We start from the raw sequence: 25,086 nt of genomic DNA, 5'->3' as shown, positions 1-25,086 counted from the left end.
AGTACAGGCTGGACAGGAAGTTCTTGCTGTCTTCTAAATCACTTAAATGTCTTCTTTTTTTTTTGGGGGGGGGAATAAAAAAATACATATATCTATACATATATATAAAAAAATATATCTCACATCACTGTATTCAATGCAGATCAATATGCAGTTGTAGGATGTGTTCGTGGCCAAAATACTGGTTTTTAAATATGCTAAGAAAGTGTCTCAAAGCAGAACATGATAATGAAGAGTTAGACCTGTACTTGCTTTTGAAGCATTATCCATTCAGTGTGTGCTTTCCATGATAATATACACTTCTGTTACATTAAATATTTTTCTTAATTTCTTTCTATTTCTTTCTTTCTTTCTGTTTTAAAGCCTGGACAAACTGCATACTGCACTTTCTGAGCTCTGCTTCTCAATCAATTACGTACCAAACATGGTGGTTTGGGAACACACGTTTACCCCAAGAGAATATTTGACATCTCACCTGGAAATCCGCTTTACCAAGTAAGGAATATTGTAGAGTTAGATACACAAGATGAGCCTTTGCTAGTTTGTGTTGGAAATACTGTGTACTTACTACATTAAACTAGGTTTTAAAAGTGGAACTGTGAGTAGAATCCCAACTAAATGACTATTAAGTTACTTGTTCAGACATACACAATAGTCAATATCTGTTTTAAAATAAAATATGTTGAAATCCATGTAATCCATTTAACAGCCAGATCCGGCACTCCCAATCCTGTGTATTTTGTAGGAGCTGATGATGGCTGTTTTTGGGCATGTATTAAGACATGTATTCCCACCATTCTTTTGCACAGTGCTGGAGTGTTTTCAAGTATTTGAGTCCACTGCCTTGCTGAAAGGAAGTCTAAAAATCAGAAGTCGAGATCTGACAAAGCCAACTGAGAACATGTGCAGTTACTTTTTTTTTTTTTTTTTTTTTAATAAAGTGCTGGTGTTTGATACTCCTGTCTGTTCCTACCTTGAACTTACCATAAATCTTTACAGAAATAGGCAAATGGCAACTTCTGGAGAGGACTTCATATTAAGCCAGCCAGCCATCCTACTATTTTATATCAAAGACTACTGGTTATATATTTCAAGCAGGGTATAAGACTTAATCAGTTTAATCATTAAGACCTAATATTAGGTCACTGAGCATTCCATCAGTAAGATAAGGTGGCATAAAAATGAAGATAACTGCGTGACATTTTAAGAAGTCAGCTCTTTAGGTTTATAAACTTAGACCAATAAACTTGGTCACTTGTGCTTATTACTTTAATTTGGGGGAGGTCAGCTGCTTGTTGGGGCTGAAGCAACAGGCACATTACTTTCAGAGACTGCTTTCCATTTTTTTGCTTCATGGAAGAAATGAAACTTGTTATCTGAGCAGAATAGACCTTCAAGTGGCATTTCTTTCAGAGGCTTGCAGTGTTCCTTAAAAGACAATGTTAGTGTCTCACTATTAGGCTTTCTTTACTGTTTCAAGCTCCTCTGTGTCACATGTGCTTGGACTGGAGCTTATTATTATGCCACTTAATCTTGTTATGGTATCAATTTTGAATTTATTTTAAAATAAGACATAGCCTCAGAAGGCTATGCCTTATTTTGTTCAAGCCATGTCTTTTTGTTCAGGCTATGTCTTATTTTTGTTCAAGCAATAATAAAAAAGTTACTCTAAATAATATGGTGTTCTCCTCCAGGATAACTCATCCCATTCACCTGTGCAGAAAGTCATGATCTACCGATTTCTTTTTTTTTTATTCCTGTTCTGTCTTTGAAAAATACATATTACTTAAAAACTTAGCTCTTAAAAGTCTGAGACCATTATAAACTTAAAATAAACACTATAACAAGTGTTTGTTTAGTAAGAATGCTTTTAAGGATCCCCTGACACAGTTTGTTTGAGGACCTGGTTCCAGTGACATACTGGGTAAGGTCCATGTCCATGTATGTTGAAATGGAATATACAGTCCTTAGTACAGTTCTGCTCTAGCTTGAAAGCTGGCCTGTGAACATCTGTTATTAGAAGCCTGGTTTTACTTATAGTGAGAATTTGAACAAATTAAAGTATGTCCTGCAATTTCTTGGCTCCTTGATTAAAGATAGAAATCACGGTGTTAGCTGAAGGGAGATGTATTTTTCATAGTAGGATTTATTGGGTATTAATTTATATTAATAGTGTATATTGGATATAGTTTCCAATTCATACTATACTGTAGCTATGTACTTTTCAAAAAGATATTTCAAACTATAACAGCAGCTTTGATCAAATAATATCTTGTGTTAATATGCTTTGAACACGTCAATACATGATTGCTCTTGCATTTCCCAGAAGTTCTGCATTTTAAAAGAGTTCAACAAAAATAATTTATTTGCTGAAGTAGTTACTACATAAGCCTTGCACAGTGCGAGTTGATCATATATATTTGGGGGGGAAAAAGCTTTATTTAAAAAGTGCTTGGTGAGTATTCTTAGTCTCATGAAATTTTTACTGGAACCACAGATAGAGTTGTCTTTGGAATCCAAAATGGTTTTTAAAAGTACTGGCATACTATGTGCATTGATCAGGGTTTTATACTTGCGGATTTGAGAAATATTCAAGTCAAAAGAATATTTTCCATGCTTGAAAGTGCTTGAAGACCAAGTTGGATGGAGCTCTTGAGCAACCTAGCCTAGTGGAAGGTATCCCTGACCATGGCAGGAGGGGTCAAACTAGCTGGTCTTTAAGGTCCCTTCTAACCCAGGCCATTCTAGCATTCTATGAAAGTCTGTGGATATAAAATCATCTTTATAGCTGCATCTTTGTTCAGTTTTACTAAGAAATGAATTTGCTTCCTATCCTTTTGTTTCTAAAAGGTCAATTGTTGGAATGACAATGTATAATCAAGCAACACAAGAGATTGCAAAGCCTTCAGAGCTGTTGACCAGTGTAAGAGCCTATATGACAGTCCTGCAGTCAATAGAAAATTATGTACAGATCGACATTACACGAGTGTTTAACAATGTTCTGCTTCAGCAAACCCAGCATTTAGATAGTCATGGTGAGCCAACCATTACCAGTCTGTACACAAATTGGTAAGTATTACATGAATGCTTGTTACAAATTTTTTAGAGATTTTTTTTGTTGCTGTTGTTTAATGAAAAATCTGGAAGTGGACTAGTGGCGTTATTTTAAATTTTCTTAAGTTTCCAACATCACATATTTACTTCTCTCTGTACCTGTTAAAAGCAGGTTGAAATCTGCCTGTTGTCAAACTTCTTATACTTTTTATAGGGATGAGACATAGAGTAAAATGCAGGCATCAGTTGAACTATGAAAATAAAGCTTTGGTGTATGAGCTTTGCTGTCCCTTCTCACATAGCTGTACTTCATGAAAATGTGCCTTTTCATCTAAAACATTTCCCCTTTCTGATCAGGTATTTGGAAACTTTGCTACGGCAAGTCAGCAATGGTCACATAGCCTATTTCCCAGCTATGAAGGCATTTGTGAATTTGCCTACAGAAAATGAATTGACATTTAATGCTGAGGAATACTCTGATATATCAGGTAAACTTTGGTACTTCTACTCAATATTTGTGAAGGACAGTTATTGTATTGCTTGAGTTATTGGAATAACAGCAACTCTCAGAGCAGCTGAGCAGAGCAGCTCTTAGAGTTAGCAATTGTTAGCCTTCAGTAGTATTTTAAGTACTTTTTATTCATGCTGCCTCTTGTCTCACTTTTCCTATTTTTGGTCAAAATAGCATTGCATTTAAGCTAAAGAGATGGGTATATTATGTGTTGGTGACTACTGCTTCAGTTTACTACCATACAAATTCTTGCCTTTAAAATCATACTTTGGGGTACAATATTTTTGCACTTAAAATACCATGCTAAATACATGATGGGCTTCAAATAAATGAAGATGGAATATTGGAAGTATAAGAGTTTCTTTTTTTTTTTCCTCAGAAATGAGAGCCCTTTCTGAACTTTTGGGACCATATGGCATGAAGTTCTTAAGTGAAAGTCTGATGTGGCACATCTCTTCACAGGTTGCTGAGCTTAAGGTAACCTGGGAAACTGGTGGTTGGGAAGGCAGTAGTTTTCTGGTTAAGCTTCCTTTAGGATATTTAATACCTGTGTTTCTGCTTGCCATCTTTTTAAAATGACTTCATCAAACAAACTGATAAAGGTGTGAGTTTTACTCTTTTGTAGTAAGTTTGCACAGGTAGTATGTGTGCATCCCACATTCTTCAACAGTTGAATGTACAGGAATTTATGCAGACTGTTCATTTCTGTTAGCTACCCTAAGTTAGAAGTCAACTCTCTTTTATGATCAATGGGAAGAGAAATGTTTTTCAAGATCTCCAGGTGTTTGGAAAGCCCTTACCCAAGACTGTTGACTCTCCAGACCTTGCAGGAAAATCTCAAATCTGTCTTAGTAGTCTATAAGGGCTTATTTCTTAAAGATGTCTGTATGCATCTATTGTTTAGTTTACATGGGTGAAAGACTTCAGGTCCTTTTTTCTTTGTTAGTTTTCGTCATTTTTACATGTGTCTTTCCCTCTGGCTCAACAGTAACTATTTATTATAAATGTCTATGTTCTGATAAGTAAACCTCACATCTACTGCACTAGAAACAAATAATAAAGTTGATGCTGTGAAAAAAATTGGAAATGGGGGCATGTCAAGGAAGTTCATTTCATGTATATTCAAAACAGCAAACAGTGACAGGGGAACCACTTGGTACCTGTGTAACTCCTTCTGGAAAGTAGTTTTAATAAATGTAATAATATATGCTACTTGCTCTGGATAGTCATACTTTTAAAATGTCACTAATTGGCCTAGATATATTCTGTTATGACTTGTTCTTTTAGTGTAATTTCCAGATGTAATTCCAAGTTGTTATTACATCTCATAATTTTCAGTTTATTTAACCACTGATTAAACTAAGGATTTTTTTGTAACTATTCATGCATGCTGTATTTCTGGAAAAACTACATGAATACCTAAGAGATATAAGGAACTTCCTTTCTTTCTTCAATAACAATTTATTATTATCATACCAGACCTTCAGAAATGTGTGGTTCTAATATATCCTGTGTTACACTTTCAAGGATCTTGTTTTCTTTGTAAACACCTTAATTGCAGTGCTACTGAAAGGCTGAGATATATGATAAAAAGGTTTGAAGCCTTTTATTCACTGTCACAGCTTAGGAAGAGGGGCTGCTTATGCATTCCAAGCTGGCCTAAGGGCATGCAACACCCCTGACCTGAGTGCCCAGCCTGCCAAGTTAATTGATTCCTTATGCCCATCCCTTATTCCAATTTTTGAGTTAGAGCATGAGGCTTTCCAGGTGAGAATGGTGTGGTTTAACTCTTCACTATGCACAAAGTGACATCTGTCACCTTTCAAGTGAAGCACAAAGGCCTTTGGCAAGTGTTTCTTGCTGTGCTATTTGTTCACCTACTGGGGAGTCATCATATTTCCTCAAAATCAGCACAATTTATGTTGTAGGTGTGTGTATCTTTTTAAAAGCAGCTTTGAATAGTGTCTGAAATCTGTTGTTTTCTGATGCTGCTGAGGGTGAGCAGACCATGATGTAGATCCATATGTGCATTACAACATTTTTGGAGGAAAAAACAAAGTAATAAAATGTTCATCTCTTTGGCTGAGACAGTTGGCTTAGCAAGAGAGCCCTGAGAAGCATCTGTGTTTGGGGGAAGAAAGCAACAAGAGGAGAGAGTGGGAATTTATTATAAGTAGGGTTCGACATGCTTGCTTTGCTTCCTGCAAAGTGGGACCAGGTGTCAGTTTTATATCTGAAGTTTAAGATCTAAAGATATAAAGAAGGGGAAGATTGCCTCATTTAAGCCACTATTTTAACTATATTCCAGCCTTCTCCTTTCAAATCTTAAATTAATATGCTGGTTATTCTTTGTGAAGCTGAAAACTTGACTGAGTGCATGGGCTATTGCCTTCAGTCTTGCATTCTGGAGAGCTTTGAGGGATTTAAATTAAAATGCCATGTTCTGATACATTGGGTGGTTTAAAATTGCCCATTTGATTTCAGCACAAAGCAGTCCTGCTTTGGCTTTCAGCATAGAAGTATGTCATACCCATGCACACGTCCACTTCACTCGTAGTAATTGCAGTTCGGGTTGGAAGTGTTACCTATAATCAAAAGAGAAAAAACCCTTGCAACGGTGTTAAAACAGTAAAGTAAAAAGCAGAGCTTTATTGGAAGTGTCCCAGTGGTGATGGGCTCAGCACTGGATTTCTACAGTTTGATAAGTTTAATTAATTAGGATATCTCACAGTAGGAGATTCAGTTGCCCCAGTAACCCATCTTTGGGTCAGCCCCTTGGAGCTGGTCCAAGGACTTCTTTGCCCTTCTTGTTATGAGAAGAAGTCATAACTTCTCTTTATGACTTCTCAGATTCTGATTGGAAAACCAAAAATGTTGTTCTTGTAGGCCCTCTTCCTGACAATAAGTCTAAACAGTATTTTCAGGAATGTATTATATGGTTAGCTTATTGTCCTAAAATCTAGGGGAAAAGGGTAGGAAAAGTACTGGATCTACAACCATGCATTAACAATCTCCAAAGCTACATATGTATGAAAAATATATAAAAAGCTTAGGCATCAGAAAGGAAGGGACCTTTAAGATTCTTGGTTAGTGTGCTGCATTTTCTATAGCTTATTTCTTTCCCTGCTTTTCAGTGAAAATAAGAAAGTAGGGAGAGTGGGTGGATTATGGATAGACTCGAGCTTGTGGGAGTAGCATGATCATGATCCAGTGCAGTTGTTGGACAGATCTGCTTTGCACAGGCTGCTTACTACGAAGTGGGAGTAAACACAGTCCACCATTTATTTCATAGCAGCATTATACATTGTGTTGTTTTTATTCTCCTCCTATGGTCACAGGAGCATTTACTCTATAATTTAATCTGCCTGCTTGCCGGATGCTGTGTTTTGCCCTGTTCTCAGTGTGGGTTGAAGTGAAGTAAAATAAAACTATTAAAGCAGCTAGCAAAACTATCAAAGGTTAGATCTTTGTGGATCCTTAGTGGTAGGTTCCTGTAGGGTATGCCTCTTAGATTTTATGAAATATTGAATTGTGTTCTAAACTTAGTGGCCTACATATTTGGTGAATATTAATTTTTTCTGCTGCCTCCTCTGGAAATTAAGATGGATTGGAGTGCACCTACTTGGAAAATAAAGCTATTAATAATCACTTTGGAAGACCATCTCCAATTGAGAATGTCTTTGTTTCTCCCTCTATCCTTCAGTTCTTTTTTACGTTGATTTCATTTAGTATACAAAACATTAGTTGAAGTCTTCTTTAAACAGAAGGAAAACCACTTCAGTGTTCAGAAGAACACAAGAGATCTGCATTTTCTTAGCTGTTGATTGTCCTCTACATAAAGATAATCACTTTCCCCTTTCTGAAATAGGTTCTTAGCATTGAGACTGCAAAAATATTTTTATAAGAATAAACTACCTATTTTTTTTAAGAGAGTTTAAAAATACATCTTGGCACAGCCTAAGTTCCTCAGCTAGCAGGAAATTTGGATCTGACATTTTAGAGATGTGATTTTGCAATCTCTAATTTAAATTTTAATCTGATAAACATTTGGAGAATGATTTCAGGAAAGTTATTACATGTACTCTAATCTTACAAGTTGTGTATATTGGAGCTGTTAAAAATTAGATACAGACACCTTTTCTTTTCTTTGGCCAAACTGAAATGAAAACTACTGCACTTGAGTTTAACTGTTTCAGACTAAGGTGTGGGGACTTGGAGGTATGTCTTTGCCTTTTCATATTATAGTGGAAGAAAATTCCAAGTAAACTGCACCAAGGCTTAACAGTCTGACTTCCACTCTTGATTCCATTTTTCAGGTTTACCAACATTAAATTTCAGCATAATTAGTGAAAGCAGCAATCCAAAAGAATTGATTACTTTGTGAATTTATATTTTTATTGCAGTATGTATAGTTTTCTTCTAAAAAGCTGAGTGGCATAAGGAGCTATTGTCTAATTTTTATGGAGTTAAATTCCTTTGCTTTAAGATGTGGTACACATTGCTCAATACAAAAATCATGTTCAAAGGGGTAGTTCATCCTCTGCTTTTTGATTTGCTTTTGTGTATGGTAGTGACTGATGATAATATTGATATTGTAGTCCTGTTAAGAACACAGTGGGTACATCTGTATTCCGTGGAGTTAGTTGCTTTTCTGCCAAGTTGGAATGTCCTAAATCAGGCATTTATGCAGTTAACATGTTGAAATCTATAGCTGACATGAATCCTTGCTTCTTTATAGAAACTTGTGGTGGAGAACGTTGAGGTTCTAACACAAATGAGGACCAGCTTTGACAAGCCAGACCAGATGGCAGCACTGTTTAAAAGATTATCATGTGAGTATCTAACAAGATCCTACTGAAGATACAGAGTTATTTTTTATATTTGTCTTTGTAAAAAAAATGGGAAAAATTAATTTCGCTTAATATCCATAAGCAGCAAGATGTACATGAGCTCATATAAACTGATGGATCATTTTGAACTTTTCCAGCCTTCTCATGTACAAAGTGAGATTTCAGTGTTATTTAGTGCAGAGGCACTATATTAGTAATGAGTTTTGAGCATCATTTCAGGGATGATAATACCTAGCTTTAGCAGCAGTAATATAGAAGCCTGGTACATAGCTTTAGAACGTAAAACAAAAAATAATTACAATAAAGAGACATCTTTGTCCTCAGGAAAGCACAGAACCAGTGCTAGAATCCAGGACTGTCCCTGTGTAGACTAGGTTTCATTCCAGGAAGTGGTAAATGTGATAGTCTTCTACTGAAAATCCCATTGTGGATTCAGCTACAAAAACCTGCTTTAACACTGGTTATTTTGGCTCTTTTAAAGAATGGCTTTGTTTCAGTACCTTGTTGTTTTCAATATTTTGTTAAATATTTTGTTTCTCCTATTGAAGAATTGAGCTTGTAAACATCAACACTCTCTTCATTGTTCTCTTTTCAGCTGTTGACAGTGTTTTGAAGAGAATGACAATTATTGGTGTTATCTTGTCTTTTCGGTCATTGGCACAGGAAGCACTTAGAGATGTAAGAAAGAACTGAATATGTTCTGAATCATTTTCATTGTATTTAACTTAATGGAATGATAGGATGTTTGAAGCTTAACTGTTCAGGAATGCTGCCTCTTAAAAGGTTGATGACATGTGGGTAAAATGGCAATACTCAGTTGTAACTGAGCTTTGAATTGCAACTTGGGGTTGAGGGAATCTTTTTTGAGTACTGTTCAGAGAGCCATTACATTAAAACAGTTTAGATCGTGTTTTCTGTGTTTACTCATTTTAAAGGCTTTTATTTCTCTTCTTTATTGCAAACATTGATTAGGCTTTAATGTCTGAAATCTACAAACAAATACAAATGCATAAAATAAAATCCATTAAAAAAGAAAATAAGCTCAGTAAAATAATGGTAGTGTCTAACAGATAATTAACATGGCAAGCAATTTTTCTCATTTTCTATGTATTTGTGTCTCTTAGGTCTTATCCTACCACATTCCTTTCCTTGTAAGTTCCATTGAGGACTTCAAAGATCACATTCCAAGAGAGACTGATATGAAGGTAACGTTTGGCTGAAAAGGTTGTAGTGTAATTTTGGAGTTTACTGAAAATATGCAAGCAACAAGACTTTCATGTTTAGTGTTGAGTATCCAGACACAAAACCCACCCTTTTTCTTTTTTTTCAAATTTCCCCCCCCTAAGAGCTTTGTAAGTGTGGATCTGCAGCCTCCTAATGTTCTGGGGAAAAAAATCACAACCAGCTGATAGAAGAAGCACAAGTCTCTATCTGCCTGTGATCACATTTGAGAACTTCGATAGACTTAAGAACAAGATTTATCAAGTGTTAAAACACGACAAGAGGAAGAATGCTGAGCTGCTTCACACTTGTGAGCAGTACAACTAGTAAAACAAAATATTTCAAAGACTCTGTGTATGTGGTTGGAGCTTTGTGCATGTAATAGTGACAAGTCTGGTTTTGACCTTAAATTGAATTTTTTTGTGAACCCCCTGTATGAAATGCTTGAGAAAAAAGGCAGTTTAAATAAGGTACATTTCTTCTGAATGAGAGTGTGTTTCCATCCAAAAACCCTTACTGGCACCTCACATGGCTTCTGGACATGGAAGCACAGTAGCTGAAGTCTAGCAGGGTTTTTAATTTCTTATTGCAGCCAGGAGTCTGTGAAAGATTTCAGCTGCTTAATGGTATTGCAGCAGTTTGATTTGCAGAGAATGTGCACTGGGATATACCATGTACATATTTTTAACTTTGCCAGAAACAACTTCTAGAAATCTGCTCTTGAGCAAAGTATTGTTTTTAAGGGCCAGAATATGTTGTTATCCCTGAACTTGAAATTCACATTTTGCTGTTAACTCTTGAGGAAAGTTACTAAATTTTCTGTGTATGAAAATTCATTAAATAACATTAACATCTTCCTCCTTTTAAAAGTTCAGAGTCCATCATTATGAGCTTCATTATTTTAGAAGACACAGTTGAGCAGTTATATTCTGGCTCATTTTCAGTTAAAATTACTGAAATTTTACATGTATGCTATTTCATTCCAAAATATAATCACATGCTCTTTGAAACTTGCAATGTTGATAAACCAGCCATGAATGTCTGATGTCCCAGAAAACACTGAAATTCATACACAGAGAAATTCTGTGGAAATGCTATGGAAAATTAATTTCAAATGTACAAACTCATGATAAAAATTATATCAAAATGATCCAAGCTGCCTCGGCACTTCTCAAAAAAAAGCCTTAAAATTCCCACCTGTAGTTGTGGAGAAAATCATTGATCACCAGAGCATCATGTTCAATGCATGATTGAACTTGAGGAATCAGCATCCAGAAGAGATGGGAAGTTCACTGCTTTGCTTGATCTTTTCAGAAAATATCTTACACCCTCTGGTATCAAAGAAGTGCTGAAAAGTAAGGTGGGATAAAGGCTGCAACAGTAATCATTGAAGACAGTCTCTTACCATTAATGTTTTTAAGTTGATGATAACAGATCATTTGAAACAGTTTAGTGGATCTCCAAAGACATCACTGAATTCCTTAGTATCAGCAGATACAAGAAAGTGTAGTAATTGCTGCTTCTTTTCTGGAAATCAGCAGAGTAATTTACAATCACTGGAATCATTGCATGGGAAAAAAGCTATCTACTGCAAAATAAAACCCTGCTGAGGACTGCTGCCTGGCTCTTGCCACATAGCACATCTTGCCTTCTGCTTCACATAATATTTGGTTGTAGGTCTTCTCTGTCTCTGCTGTAGTTCTCCTGTGAATATACCTATTTTGTGTGTTGGTGTGTGTGTTTTTTTGGCGGGTTTTTTGTTTGTTTGTTTGTTTGTTTACTGTTTTTTGTTTTTTGTTATAAGTGTCTGAAATAAATTCTAACCACTGTGGATATACTCCACTGTGCTGGTGTAGACATGATAGCAGCCACAGATGTCATGCTTTCTGGTGTGACATGATGCCATGTAGACTTGTTGGAGAGTCCATGGCTTGTCTGGATAATGTTGGAGGACTGTGCATGGAGAAGCCAGAGCTGGGTAATCTTGTCCATAGTTCCTGTTGGGAATACTGGAAACCCTTGACATGTACTCCCCCACAGCTCTGCCGGAGCTTTGTCTTGGAAACATCTTATTGGAGGAGCTAGGAACGTTCTGTGAGCCTGCTAACAATTAAACCCTGGGGACAATTAGCAGCTCACTGAGCTTTCTCCTGGCCCTGTCACACACAGCTCAGCAACTCTAGGTAACAAAGTCTTCTTTTGGGACAGTAGGGCAAACTTTTTTTTTTTTTCCTGAAAGGCATATTAAGAGACAGATCTTTACAGGGTTTTGTACAGTGGGTTGGAAAAGTTGCCCTATTTGGCATATTTTAGGACATAATAACATACAAATTTCCTATGTACTGAATTTATCCAACCAAAGTATAAATAGTTTTAAAGTTGTTGATGAAATTAATACTTGTTATGAAATGTTATCTTTTTTTTGGTATTCCCAAAACATATGATTTGGGGTGACTGTCAAAATGGGGAACTCTTCTCCTTTGATTTGGATATTTTTAATATTAAATTCTTGAGCTGTCTATAGAAGCCTTCAGAAACATTTGTTGCACTGTTCATATAGTGACAGGACAAGGGGGAATGGCTTTAAGATAACAGAGAGTGGGTTAAGATTAGATATTAGGAAAAAATTCTTGACTGAGAATGCATGACAGCAGAAACTGTTTCATCATCTTGACATGAAAGTATTCAGTGTTGTCTTTCTTCTGGTCCTCAGGTGGCAATGAATGTATATGAACTGTCATCAGCTGCTGGATTGCCTTGTGAGATTGATCCTGCTTTGGTAGTAGCACTGTCTTCCCAAAAATCAGGTAAGTTCCAACTTCAAAAATAAAAATGTTAAAAAGAGAAAAGAAGCGTTTAAAGTGCTAGGAGGAACCTCCATTGTATTCCTTCAATAAACTTCATAAATGGCATGAATTACTTGTGCCTGCTATTTATTGATGTTAGCTTGAGAATCTTTTCAAATATTCATGAATGGATGTGCTGACCTAGAAGAGGATATCAGGTAGATGTAGAAGGAATTTAATGGTGAACACTGCTGTAATTTAACAACAATGACAGTAAGAGTGTCTCATGAACAACTTGATCAGTTCTGTTGCACAGATGTGTGACAAATCTGTCAGCTAAGTAAGCATTAGGAGCTGAATGCAGCTTGTGAATTTCACAAAATTTTATTGCCCGTGTGTCCTACAAGTGTTAACATGAAGTTTACAAGGGAAAGCAGTAAAATAAACATGTTGGAGAATTAACATGTATCATGCTTCCTCTTGGTTGCTTTAAGGCACTGCTGTCTAAGCTTTTCAGTTTTGTTTACTCTGGCATGTTCAAAGACATGAATTAAGACTCCTAAGTGCTTTTTGATGGTCTTCAGCTTTTTTTCCTATCTTGCTTACTGAGCATTTAATTACTTTTTTTGTCCCTGTATGTTCTGGATAGTTGGTGTTAGAATGAGACCATGAATATTTTAAATGCTACCTAAGTTGTTTTTTCTTACTTCAGTTGTAGTTATTTTGAGAGGGGAAAATCCAATTCAATATTTGAATTTAAGTCCCAAGCACAATTTCTTTGTTCACTTAGAAAAAACGCAACCCAAAGTGTATTTGTTCTATCTACATTGTAGGTAGAAGTACATAGAGAAGTATATTTTTATTACTCTTTTGATACTCTTTGTTAAGTATCTGGTATCTAAAATGACATTTTAAATAGATTACTTTCATTGTGGTACAGCTATGAGATGTTTAAGCTAGGTCAACAAAGAGAATTTCTATATATTCTCATAATGGTTTATGATCTTGTATTTTGATTATTACCTTTGGAGTTTGAAATATTTTGCTTTTATTCAGTTTTCATAAAGATAAATTCTGCATGTTGTTGACTTTTTAAAAACTAATCTTAGGCTAATGTGTGATGCTGCTGCCATTTTTGTAAGCACAAGGTTTTAGTGTGAATTGACATGAGTGCACCATCACCTTCTGCTCTTTTGCCAAAGGGAGATGCAAGAGAAGCTCTTCTCTTAGAGCAATAACTGGATTTATACCAGCATGAAAAGATCACTATTCTGCTCATCATATTAAAGACTTAGTAACTAAATTATGAGGAGTAATAGCATGGCAGTGGCTTCTTTTTGTTCTCCTACATAACAGACTGGACATTTTGCAGCTGTACTCTGTTCCTTTTGGCAAGACTGACATTAATATTCCTCTTTTCACAATACAAACATTGACTTTGTTGGATTTTGCTTTAAATTTCAGTTTGGTCAAACATTTTATGTTCTACTCTACCTGCAGCTGAAAGATATTTCAAGATTACTTCTTTAACTAAAGAACTTTATTATTTTTGTTTTTAGAAAACATTAGTCCAGAAGAAGAATATAAAATTGCTTGCCTTCTAATGGTCTTCGTGGCTGTCTCCTTGCCCACTTTGGCTAGCAATGTGATGTCTCAGTATAGCCCTGCCATCGAAGGTAATGTAGAGTCAGCTCAATATTTGCTGGGAATGCTGTCTTTACAATAGTTCTGGTAGTGTCTTGAATACATTCACCTTTAATATTTAATTATATTTTATAGTGAACAAATTTTAAAATCAGTTAGCCTTAATTCAGGCAAGTTCTTCTGAAAGTACTTTAAAAAGCATTTACTTGACTCTTGTCTGAGATGACTTTCTATGAAAAATTAGTTTGGTACTTGAAATTTTGAGAACAGTTCAGACACTGCAGGGGGCAATCTTGTCCTAATGTGGAATCATTCGAGCTCACATTCTGCATTAATGAATGTGACACATACTATTTAATATAATATATTCTAGTAAGTATTAATGTTTTAGTAATCTTTACATTGGCCTTGGGCCAATCATTCAAGGTGTCCTTTCTATATTTAATATGCTGTTCATATTGCCAAGCATAAAGTTTGGGAAACTTGAAAGGTGTAAGTGGTGAACAGAATTATTTCCTACACAATAGTTTGACTTTCTCATTTAAAAAAAAATAATCTTTGCCTCAACAAAATTCTTTGCATGTAATCCACAGTTTTCTTTCTCTTTTTAAATTGAAGACCAAGAGACAGTATTTTTCAAACACATGCAAAAGTCACCTTTTGGCTGTTCAAGCTATTTTCTTTGTAATGTGTAACATGACTCATGTTAAAGACCATATTTATACTGCTTCCATTCACTGGGATGCATGTTTTCTCTAATTAGTTTTTAAACTTGCATTATTTTTAATTTGCTCAAAATTGTAACTCACAAGATAAGTGTAAACTGGCTTTTGAACATTCCAAGTACCAGGAAAATACCAAAAATGTAAAAATCTTTCTGTATCACTTAATGTTGCATGCAAATCATGTTTTTTAGAGACCCAGGATTGTTGTTTTACATGGGATTAATCAGCCTTTTCTTCAGTTTTGAATTATTAGGGATCTGTTGACTGTAGTTTTATTTTAAAACAGATGGCATAGACTTCTCCAGTTGTGGAAAATGTTAGATAAATCTGATGTATGAGTAGAACTTGAATACTGATTTGAAAATTAAAGAATTTTTAAGTTAAATGTTTTTTCTGATGAATGGGGAGAACAATCTGTAACTGCAGAGTTGTTTCCTGTTATTTGTGCTCTCCTAGTATTTCTGTTGCTCTTTGCAAACTTTATCCATGTCATGATACTTGAACAAAAATCTTGGAATATAGGTGAGAGCAGGGAATATCTAATATGATTGGTGAGGTGCATGGGTAGAAACTTCCTTGTTTGAAGACTGTCAGACTTACTCAATCCAAATGAACTTGTTTGTGTGTGTGTGTAAGATCACATCTCTTTAAAATTACCGTTAGTTTTGTAAAAGAAATCCTCTGGAAGCACTTCCTGCTACCAGTTTCTCCTTCAAAGGATCTTACCAACTCTAGAGTCTCAAAACCTGTATGGCTTGCAAGGGGGGCAGTACTAAAAATTTTACTGGTGTTTCTATTTTCAATTTATTCCTCTGCAAATTAATTGCTAAGAATATGTCAGGCTAGCTGGAGGTTCTCCAGCAAGTTAAAGTTCAGGCAGGTTTGCCTTCCTCAAACTTCCTCTCTTCCTGAGACCCTCTTAGTCATCATGTTTTTAGCAGGCTGAATTAACAGATAATTCTACTGTTGAAGATAAGCAGATAATCTTCTGCCTGTTTTATATCATGTAGCTTAAATATTCCGGTTTATGTGATTTCATTTACATTAAATAGCTCTTAAGATGAAGTCAGGCAAAGCCTTGTTTCAAAGTGAGCTCTTGAAGTACAGTTAATAGATGACATGAAACTGTGACTGGAGAGAAGTAACATCTTGCACTCAAATAAGCCCATATGAGGAGTTGCTACTGCTTCTGTGAGACATGGCCAGTGTATTACATAATTTTTTACTGAGTGGGTTCTTTTATTGAGAGGAAAATCTAGCAAAAGGTATACATAAAATATGTTCACTCTACAAAAATAACTGAACAAACAGAATAGACTTTGTGATTCCTGCCTTCCTTGCATAATACTGTGTTCTACCCTTATTGTAGAACATCTGGCTTGAAACACTTAATATAAATGGTATTTCCAGAATGTGGACTTAATAAATTCTGCTTTATGAAGTAAATTCCCTGGGCGAATCCTGAATTAATCCATCAACGAGTCACAGATTTGAAGGAGTTTCAGCTTTCTAATCTGGCAAGACATATCTCCCAAATACAGGCTGTGCTTGGACAGCTGTAGCAATGTCTGTATTCCCTCTGTCTGCTTCAAGATCAAGTCTGTTTCTTCCACGAGTTCCAGATAAAGGCTCAAAGTCTTACAGACCTTTACTTTTGTTTCCAGTACAGAATCTGAGCTGCTAGTCAAACAGCAGGCTAGAGCTCTAATTTGTCAACTAGAGGGTAGAATAGAATACTAGTCTGCAAGAGCCCTAGTTCTTTTCTAAATACTTGAAACCTGTTGTGAGTTGGAAGACAACAGTTCTTTTGCTGAATTCCCTTGTTGATGCTTTTTCTACAGCCTGAGGCATAAAAATGAAGTCTTTTGAATAAAATGAGCCTCTTCAAAGACAAATACATATTTGAATCAGAATTAAGTGGAACAGATTTTCTTGACTGATATTCGTGTAAAAATAGGAGACAAAGTTGGAGTATCAAATCTGGGGGCCCTGCTGAAGGAGATCCACAGGGATCTTCACTGGGACCTACTAGTCAGCATGTTCACAGACCACCTGGATGGGGGGGCTGAAGAGTGAGGTGGGAAAATCTATATATTATGTGAAGTTGTTGAGGGTGTTAGAGGAGTGAAGAGCTGCAGAGAGGTATGATTCTGAGTAAACTGGGCAATAAAATGACAGCTAAAAGTAATTTTAGGTAAAAATAGTGATATGCATGGAGAAAAAATGAACTTTTCTCATGTGGAGTGACGGGGTCCAGCTGACCTCACTATTCATGCATGAACTTGGAGTTATGGTAAGTGACTGAATGAAAGGATGAGCTCATTGCTCAACAGTGGTCAAAAAATAAGAATCAGCATGCTTGCATGCTTGAGTTCTTGTTAATTCTCAAAGCCTACCTCCTTTTCATATGCCGACACGTGCCTAAGATACTTGCCCAAGTGTATGTTAATTTTATATTAAAGTTGTATATTTGGCTTAATTTGCCTGGAAGAAATATCAGATTTACAGAGTTCTTCTGCTCTCTGTAAAAACTGGTGTCATTTAACCACCTTCCAAGGCTGAAGCCTGGGTGAATTTTAGGCAAGATGTTACATATGAAAGTCAGCAATGGAACACCTTTGTTCTGGAGTACCTGTAGATCTCCTTGAGTGATACTGTCTGGGCATGAGATGTTCATTTACACAGAAGGGGAAAGAAATAGTCAATTAGCTTGTAAAAATCCTGTATTTTTGGTCTAGTCAAATGTTAACACTCTTAAGTTAACAAAATTCCAATAAATTCCTTATTTCTAAAAGCCCCAGGTTGTTTCTCAGGTTGTTGTGACCATTAGGAATTGGAAGGCAGAGCTGTACTTCTGGTGACTTTCCTGATAGCAAGTGCAGTGTGGAAGAGTTCCTTGCTCCCATTATGCAAGATGCTAAAAGTCCTTCTTTCATTGTCACAAGTCTCTTTAGTATTTGGGGATATTTTCCAAAGAATGCTGTCTTTTCCAACATGGTGCTGAGGTGATTTGAGTATGTTTTTGTTTAGGGCATTGCAACAACATTCACTGCTTGGCAAAAGCTATCAATCAGATTGCTGCAGCTTTATTCACCATCCACAAGGGAAGCATTGAAGATCGTCTCAAAGAATTTTTGGCTGTATGTATAACTTTATTCCTACTTGTTAAAATGTACTGTTGATTTGGGATGCAATGCAACTGAGTTCATAGAAATCTGCTTTTGGTGCATAAGACAGAAGAATGTTTTCTTTATGTTTCTATATACAAGCCTGTACATAGATTAAATTTTGCAATAGTTCTTTATAAACACTTGTATGTGATGTTGGAAAATTAGAGGAGCAAGTCAGTGCAAATGCCATAATTTTTTTCTGAACAATCTTTAGTATTTTAGCACATACCATTTCTCACACTGTGTAGCCCATGACTGGGAAAAAAAAAAAAACGTGCAATGCATATAAAATCAAAATTATGTCTAGCTGACTTTTTTTCCCATGGTGTGGTAGATACTTCAGTTAGTTACCTTCTTTGAAAAAGTAAGATGAACTTCAGAGTGGCTTTTGTGTTGTATCCTTTGACATGCCTGCCCTTCTTAAACATGAACAGCCAGGTAGCAGTGTGTTACAGGAGTACTTGGGAAGAGGAAATTTTTTATAACTCAGAGTAGATTGAAGATGAAAGCTACTGAAATTTTTAGTGATGCTTAGGGAAAAAATCAGTTTTTAGGTCATGGTGACATGTTTTAAATACATTTTGGTGTGCTGCTTGAGTAGAAGTAAAATTTTATAAATGGCTCTTAATTAGCCAGTATTTAAAGGAAATGAAAGACTAAAACAGCAGCCTCACTTTAATTTTAAAAAATTACTATTGATTTTGAGTGGGTTTTGATTTTTCTGTTTGGCATTAAAATGTGTGGAGAAAAAGCCCCTCCCTCTATATTTTAGGCAACTTTCTGTAACTAGAAGTTCACAGAAACAATTTTTCTTTTTTTTTTTCCCCTTAAAAGAATCTTTCACTTTTGGAAATTCATTGCATTTTGTAAAACAGAAAAAAAACCCCTTTGGCCATTGACCTTGTCTAATGCAACTGCTGGATGTAAAACATGAAAGAGAAATGGTTGTATCAAGTTGCATACATTTGACAAGTGAAGAAAACCAGTATAGTTTCATGTGATAAAAACACTTTTGGTATGAGGTTTGCATTCTTTCAGTGTTTATGGACTGCTTTCAGACCACTTCTTTTATTCCACAGACTATGACTTGATGGTTCACATATTTTGTTAATCATTCTTTTTTAACACTTACTGTTAGTCTGAAAGAAAAACATTTATCTTGAGAAGAAAATTAATGCTGAAGATTATCTGCTTTCCTGTCCAAGTTAATTACATATGAAAAAAAAAAAACTTAGGAGGTTCTTTAATGCTGATGAGTATGTACTATGTATCTTTTGAAGTACCCATATTGAGTTCATATTAAAAATTAATTCATGACAGCTTTTTCAAGAAGAATCTTGAGAAAAATCTATTTTTAAAGTTAGTATTTTAATTTAAAATCCTTTTCTGGTAAACATGTGGTTTAGGCATGTTGCCATTGCTTGGCGTAAGGGCCGAAATGATGACTGTACATCTGAAAGTTGGAAGGGGTTTTTTCAAATTTCTGTAAGGCATGAAAACATGATGTATCAAGGCATCTACAAATGAAGTATTTTACTATATTCTGTGATCCTGAGCTTGTAAATACCTAAGTACATGTTGGAAGTTTCTAGGATATCTTCTGAAACTAGGATAATAGGGTTGCTTATGGCGATGCCTGTTTCAACCTAGAGATAATATTGGTATGGGAGGTAATATAAAAGTAGATCTTCATTGGAGCTCCAGGGGCAGCTATGGAAGAATGTCCACAAAACCCCACACGGGGTGAATACAGTTTTTATAAGTTTAGCAAATTAGCATAATTGACAAAAAGCATCAATTAGGAGGACAGATGGTGATGTAATTCCCCCCCCCCCCCCCCCCACCCAGTTTGAGCCCCTTCTCTGGAGCCCTCTCCTTGGTACTAGCTGTCCTTTGTTTATGAAAATGTGTCTCCAAGAGTTGTTCTCAACCCTGGTAGCCAGGAAGAGCCACGATAGCACAGGGGGCTTGTTCCCTCCAGGGCTTGGAGCTCTGGAATATGTTTTGTCTTTCTGCTCGGGAAAAGGGCATGGAAGAGTACTGGGAAAAATAGCTAGAATGCAATAATAGGCTACAGAGCTCCAAATATATGTGTAGAGAATACAGAGAATACATAAGAGAAAAAAAGACAAAAATCAATAGGCATCGTTCCCCCCACTTTTTAGAGACTAGCAAGACTCTACCTTGTCTAGTCTCTACTCCATATTTAATCATACCACGGGTTTACACAACCAGCTATCCCACTGGCTAACATACAGATACTAACTGTACAGCTACTAAGAATATTTGTCATCCAAGCCCAGTTTGGTAACCATGAAGTGAGTGTATACTCAAGGTATATTGATAAAATATTGTTTGTTGACAGTTAGGATGACCTTTCTTCAAAACTTACGTTGCAAAATGGGTAAAATTTCAAACAATAATTTTTTTTTTCACTTTAAACCTTATAAAAATGCAGTAAGTTGAAATGTATATTGGGAAGGACAAAGGTGAGATCTTGATCCCCTGGGAGTTCTGTCATTGATTTCAGGAGAAATCATAATTGTCAACCAATGATTACAACAAAAAGTTCTCTGCAATAAATTAATTTACTTTTTATATTAAAATAGCATGTGTCATTTATTAAACACTACTAGGAATAAGCCAGTATGGCACATTGAGACTAAAGCCCAGTGATGTTTCATGTGCTCAGGATTACTTGATTTCCTTTGTCATTATTAGTACAATGCAGAGTCCATTGGCTTTGTGTAACAAAATAGCAGAAGCTCATCTATGCTTTATTTTATTTATTGCTTTGAAATACTCATTTTATGTAGCTTGCATCATCCAGTCTACTGAAGATTGGCCAGGAGACAGACAAAACTACTACAAGAAACCGAGAATCAGTTTACCTACTACTAGACATGGTGAGCATTTGTGTGTTTTATTTGTAGCTCACAAACCAGTGGAAATCATTTTTATGTTGTTCTTCCTGACATTCTAATGTCAGCATTTTTTTATCATTCCCCCAACATGTACATATTGCCATCATCCTTTACTGCTTAGAACATTGTATCACATTATTCAGATAATTTTCATTGTTCACCTAGTACATACCATATGTTTAAGAAGCAGTGTTCAGAGTGTGTAGGAGAAAATCCTCTCTGCTCAGAGGATTTCCTCTCAGTATTCAGTATCTTTTGGAAGATGACTATTTATATAGGAAAGCAAAATACTTGCTTTGAGAAGCAGTGAGTTTAAATGTAGGAAGTTTAAATGTAAGGGTTTTAGTAAGTTGTTTTTTTAGTACGTTAGTTTGTACTGTAGTTATATGTAAAGGTGTGTTTAGTTTATTATAAGTAGATAGTATTTGGGGAAATACTATACCCAAAAATATGCTATACATATACTAGGGAGAAGCACTACTATAAACTCAGTGCAGTTTATTTTCACTGTGAAATATGTGAGTGGTTATGTGATGCAGGCTGGGAGGATCTACATGAAACAGATTATCAGTAGCAGGCAGCAGAAGGTGCTCTGCAAAACCTTGTGTTTCTGGTATTTTTCAGATTGTGCAGGAGTCTCCATTCCTGACAATGGATCTCTTGGAGTCTTGTTTCCCTTATGTCTTGCTGAGAAATGCATACCATGCTGTCTACAAACAAAGTGTTACATCCTCTGCCTAAGTATCTACTTACTGGAGATAAGACATAGCACGCATCTGTGTGGCCTCAGTTTTATCTGTAAACTGTGGAGCTATTTTACTCTATGGCCTGATGAACAGTTTTGTGAATTATACACTTTTTCCATAAAGTTGTATTCCTAAACAGTGGTTTCTTAATATGGTTGTACTACAATATAAGCTTGGTTGATTTTAGGTTGCACACTTACAGAAAATTTCTTTTCTCATTCCTTCCTTTTTTTTTTTTTTTTTAACTTTAGAGCACCAGTTAAGTTTTAAAAATACTACTTCTGCTATATGTTTTTTGATATTGATCATGCAAAACAAAAATTGCTTGTTTATTTCCCAGAAGAAAAATGTATGTAGTGATTATTTTACATAGAGTAGCTTTCATCTGTGTGTAAATTATTTCAAATAGGGAGAGTTATAAACTTGTACCTATTGTTCTTATTGAAAACAAATATTGGATGTGCATTTCTGTGAAGTAATTACAGCATTTCTAGTTTTATTTTGAAACGTTCACCAACCTACGTACTATGACACTATCTAACATTAAAAATGTTATAGGACTGCTTATCCTACAGACAGTGATCCTCTCCCAATACTCTTAAACAACTGCAAGTGGTGGTGTTTGTATAAAGCATAGTGGAAATTTTTTTTAAACTAACTTCTGTGGTGCCCTGTTGGCATTAACACTACCATTGTACCCTGCTGTATAATAAACATTCTTACACATTTATCATATATTGATAAAATGTTAGCCCTTAACCACTTTTTATATGTTTTAAATTTTTGAAATTCAAGTGTACCTTCCATAACATACAATAAACACTAGACTGTATTATCTGTAGGTGAATTATTTTTAATATAAATGTTATCCTAGTATTTTAAGCTTTAACTGTGCTGTTGTGCATTGATTTACATCTCACAGTTCATTAAATATCAATCCTTAGAGCTTTTATGTGAAGACTTCTTTTAATCCTTCACCTTTTGCCTTTTGCGATAGTGAATCTTGTAAAAGGTTGGAAGAAGGAATTAAAAACAATGTTAAAAATGTCAGTTTAGTGCCATTATCCTTTAAATCTTATTTTTACATAATAAAGCAAGAAAAGCATTTATATAGTATGTAGCTATGCCAGTTGTACCCATAGAAATAAATGTATTGTTAAAGTATGAAACTTGAAATAATCCTAGAGCAGGCAAATGCTGCTAAAACCGTAACATCAGGCATGACTGAGACAGATGTATAATAGTCCCTTTTTTATCAGTCATGCAAATTGGCCTTGCAGGGTAGCATAGGCTCATTTAGCCTGAAAGCTGACCAGATGGTTGTGCTCTGTAATCCCTGATGTATAAAGCTGTGTGTTCCTCAACAGGCTCTGGACATTGTATAGAGCCCCTGTTCTTGGTGCAACTTCTGTGCATGCTGGTAACTTTTTCTGTTATGAAAGAGCTGTTGTGTGCTCAGTTACAATAGCTTCCTCTGTCCAGAGGAAAAAAAGTACTGGAATAAAATTGTCCTAAGGAAGTAAGACAGTACATCTATATTTTTCCTAATTATGCATTTTATGTTATAACTATGGAAGTGTTTTTAAATTGATAAGTTAGTACCATAATGAAGAAGTTTGTACATAAAGTAATTAGGTTGAATGCAAGACTTATGAGTTCTACTCTGTAATATTTATAGTCTAATACATTCAAACGTTCTGATTTCAATTAAGGTTTTGATTATGATGTAGCCTTTTGTGGGAAAACAATGCCTATTTTCAAGAAGGATTCTTGAAAAGCTCAAGCTTAAGAAATAACTTTTGTGCCTTTAATATTTTTAAATACAAAACAATTGTATGTGTCCATTTGCCTCAGATCCCAGATTTCCACTGTCTGTGTGTTAGTGAACCAAATCTAGAAAACAGGTAATCACTGACAAATAGGTAATGAGTGCAGTGTCTCTGCAAGAAGCTGCTTCTGACACAGCTGGATGAGATTTAGGCATGAACCTTTTAGATATGGTAGTTTCTCTGGGAGTCCTTACACGTGGTGTCTTGGCACACAAATCTCTGAGGTGATGCCTTTTTAACTACACTACTGCTTTTTAACTTGGGCAAGATCAGAACAAACCACACAAGGGAAAATTCAGGGAAGAATCACGTGGACTCATCCATGTGTTGGCTGGATTTGGGCAGGGCTGGAAGGGTTTCCTTGTTTTGTTCTTGCTGTATTTCTGTTGTTCCTGGTTTCAGCTGAGCTACTACAGAGCTGTTTAGGGTTCAGCCTGCTCATGGAAGGCAGAGCACGTCAGGCCTGGTCCTCAAGGCAACCTGTGTCCATGCACTGCACAAACAGTCAAAAGCCTGGTGAACCAAGTTTGTTGGGAAGGAAGATAGAGAAGGAATTTTTCCTCTGGAGCCTGCAAGACCATGTCCACAACGTAGTAAGTTCAATACTTGCCACTGTATATCGAGTCATCTCAGGTGGCCTTTTGTGCCATTACAAACAAAATGTGTTTGTAATTCCTGGAGCACAAAGCACAGATGGCTGGGCTGAGTTGGCCCCATATGGAGCCAGTTTGGATCAAATGTCTAATTCATGGGGGAGGGTTTTGCCTCATGTGAGAAACAGTGCAGAAGAAGAATGTCCTGTTGCTGCCCACAGAACTATTTTTGTAGTTAAAAAAGATCTGTCTGCCAGGACAAAAGATTACCATTGAAATCAAGGGCTACTCCTAAACCTTTTTTTTGCTGTAGTAATTTGTTTTCTATATAGGAAAAGGAATTGGTAACACTTGAATTGTACCACTTTTAATACACTGAAGAAAGGCATTCTCCCCAGAAAATGTTGGAATGAGGCCAGTGATTTGAAGAAAGATATGAGCCTTCTTCAGCAGGTCGTCATGGGCTTGTATGACTTCAGAACTTATTCATTCCAGATTCAAGAATTTCGGACCATAAGTAAATATGCTTGGCCTCTAAACTGCATTTTTTCCAAAAGCTTCCCTGGTCCTGAGATTCAGCATTGTGATTCATACTAAAAAGTGAATCCTCAGTTACTTACTAGTAACTTATAAATTCTTTAAGTACAGGTATGTCTGAGCTAATGCTGTATTTTTTTTTTTCTGTGAATTGCTCCCTCGAGCTGAATGAAACTCAAAGCTAGGAGTTTAGGTGTAGCAAGTCATCCTGTTCAATCAGTGAAAGAGATTGTTTTAGACATAGGCTTCAAATTGGTCTCATATCCAAATTCAAGCATTCTTTAACACCACAGTGCATTTTGGATACAATAGAAGTAATTTATTGCAGTTATATTCACTACTAAATGGGGCTGATAAACTAAGGATTGGAAGAATACAGGGAAGTGCTTCCATTTCAGTCCTTGTGGCTAGCCCTGAAACATGGACAGAGCTGGCTGTCCATAGCAAGGTAATTGAAATGGCAGCTACACACATACATGAATTGGTTTCATGGATA

At 35.9% G+C, this 25,086-nt stretch overlaps 1 protein-coding gene across 2 annotated transcripts in view; it reads left to right on the top strand.

Annotated features, from left to right (window-relative positions):
- NCKAP1 (NCK associated protein 1) overlaps positions 1 to 22,681 on the top strand; it is a 58,093-nt gene extending 35,412 nt beyond the window's left edge. For both annotated transcript variants that reach the window (XM_053947678.1, XM_053947677.1), the window contains exons 20-31: positions 364 to 495; positions 2,851 to 3,069; positions 3,412 to 3,542; positions 3,945 to 4,042; positions 8,304 to 8,397; positions 9,011 to 9,093; positions 9,540 to 9,620; positions 12,350 to 12,443; positions 13,982 to 14,098; positions 17,822 to 17,931; positions 20,778 to 20,867; positions 21,510 to 22,681. In XM_053947678.1, coding sequence (XP_053803653.1) covers positions 364 to 495; positions 2,851 to 3,069; positions 3,412 to 3,542; positions 3,945 to 4,042; positions 8,304 to 8,397; positions 9,011 to 9,093; positions 9,540 to 9,620; positions 12,350 to 12,443; positions 13,982 to 14,098; positions 17,822 to 17,931; positions 20,778 to 20,867; positions 21,510 to 21,626 — 1,366 coding nt within the window. In that variant the 3' untranslated portion in view covers positions 21,627 to 22,681. The remainder of the gene's footprint in view (positions 1 to 363; positions 496 to 2,850; positions 3,070 to 3,411; positions 3,543 to 3,944; positions 4,043 to 8,303; positions 8,398 to 9,010; positions 9,094 to 9,539; positions 9,621 to 12,349; positions 12,444 to 13,981; positions 14,099 to 17,821; positions 17,932 to 20,777; positions 20,868 to 21,509) is intronic.
- The last annotated feature ends 2,405 nt before the right edge of the window (positions 22,682 to 25,086 follow it).

The sequence above is a fragment of the Vidua chalybeata genome, chromosome 7 (assembly GCF_026979565.1).
Source record: "Vidua chalybeata isolate OUT-0048 chromosome 7, bVidCha1 merged haplotype, whole genome shotgun sequence".
Taxonomy (NCBI): Eukaryota; Metazoa; Chordata; class Aves; order Passeriformes; family Viduidae; genus Vidua; species Vidua chalybeata.
The sequence above is the reverse complement of the archived record's forward strand: the minus strand, read 5'-3'. Positions and strand labels throughout refer to the sequence as shown.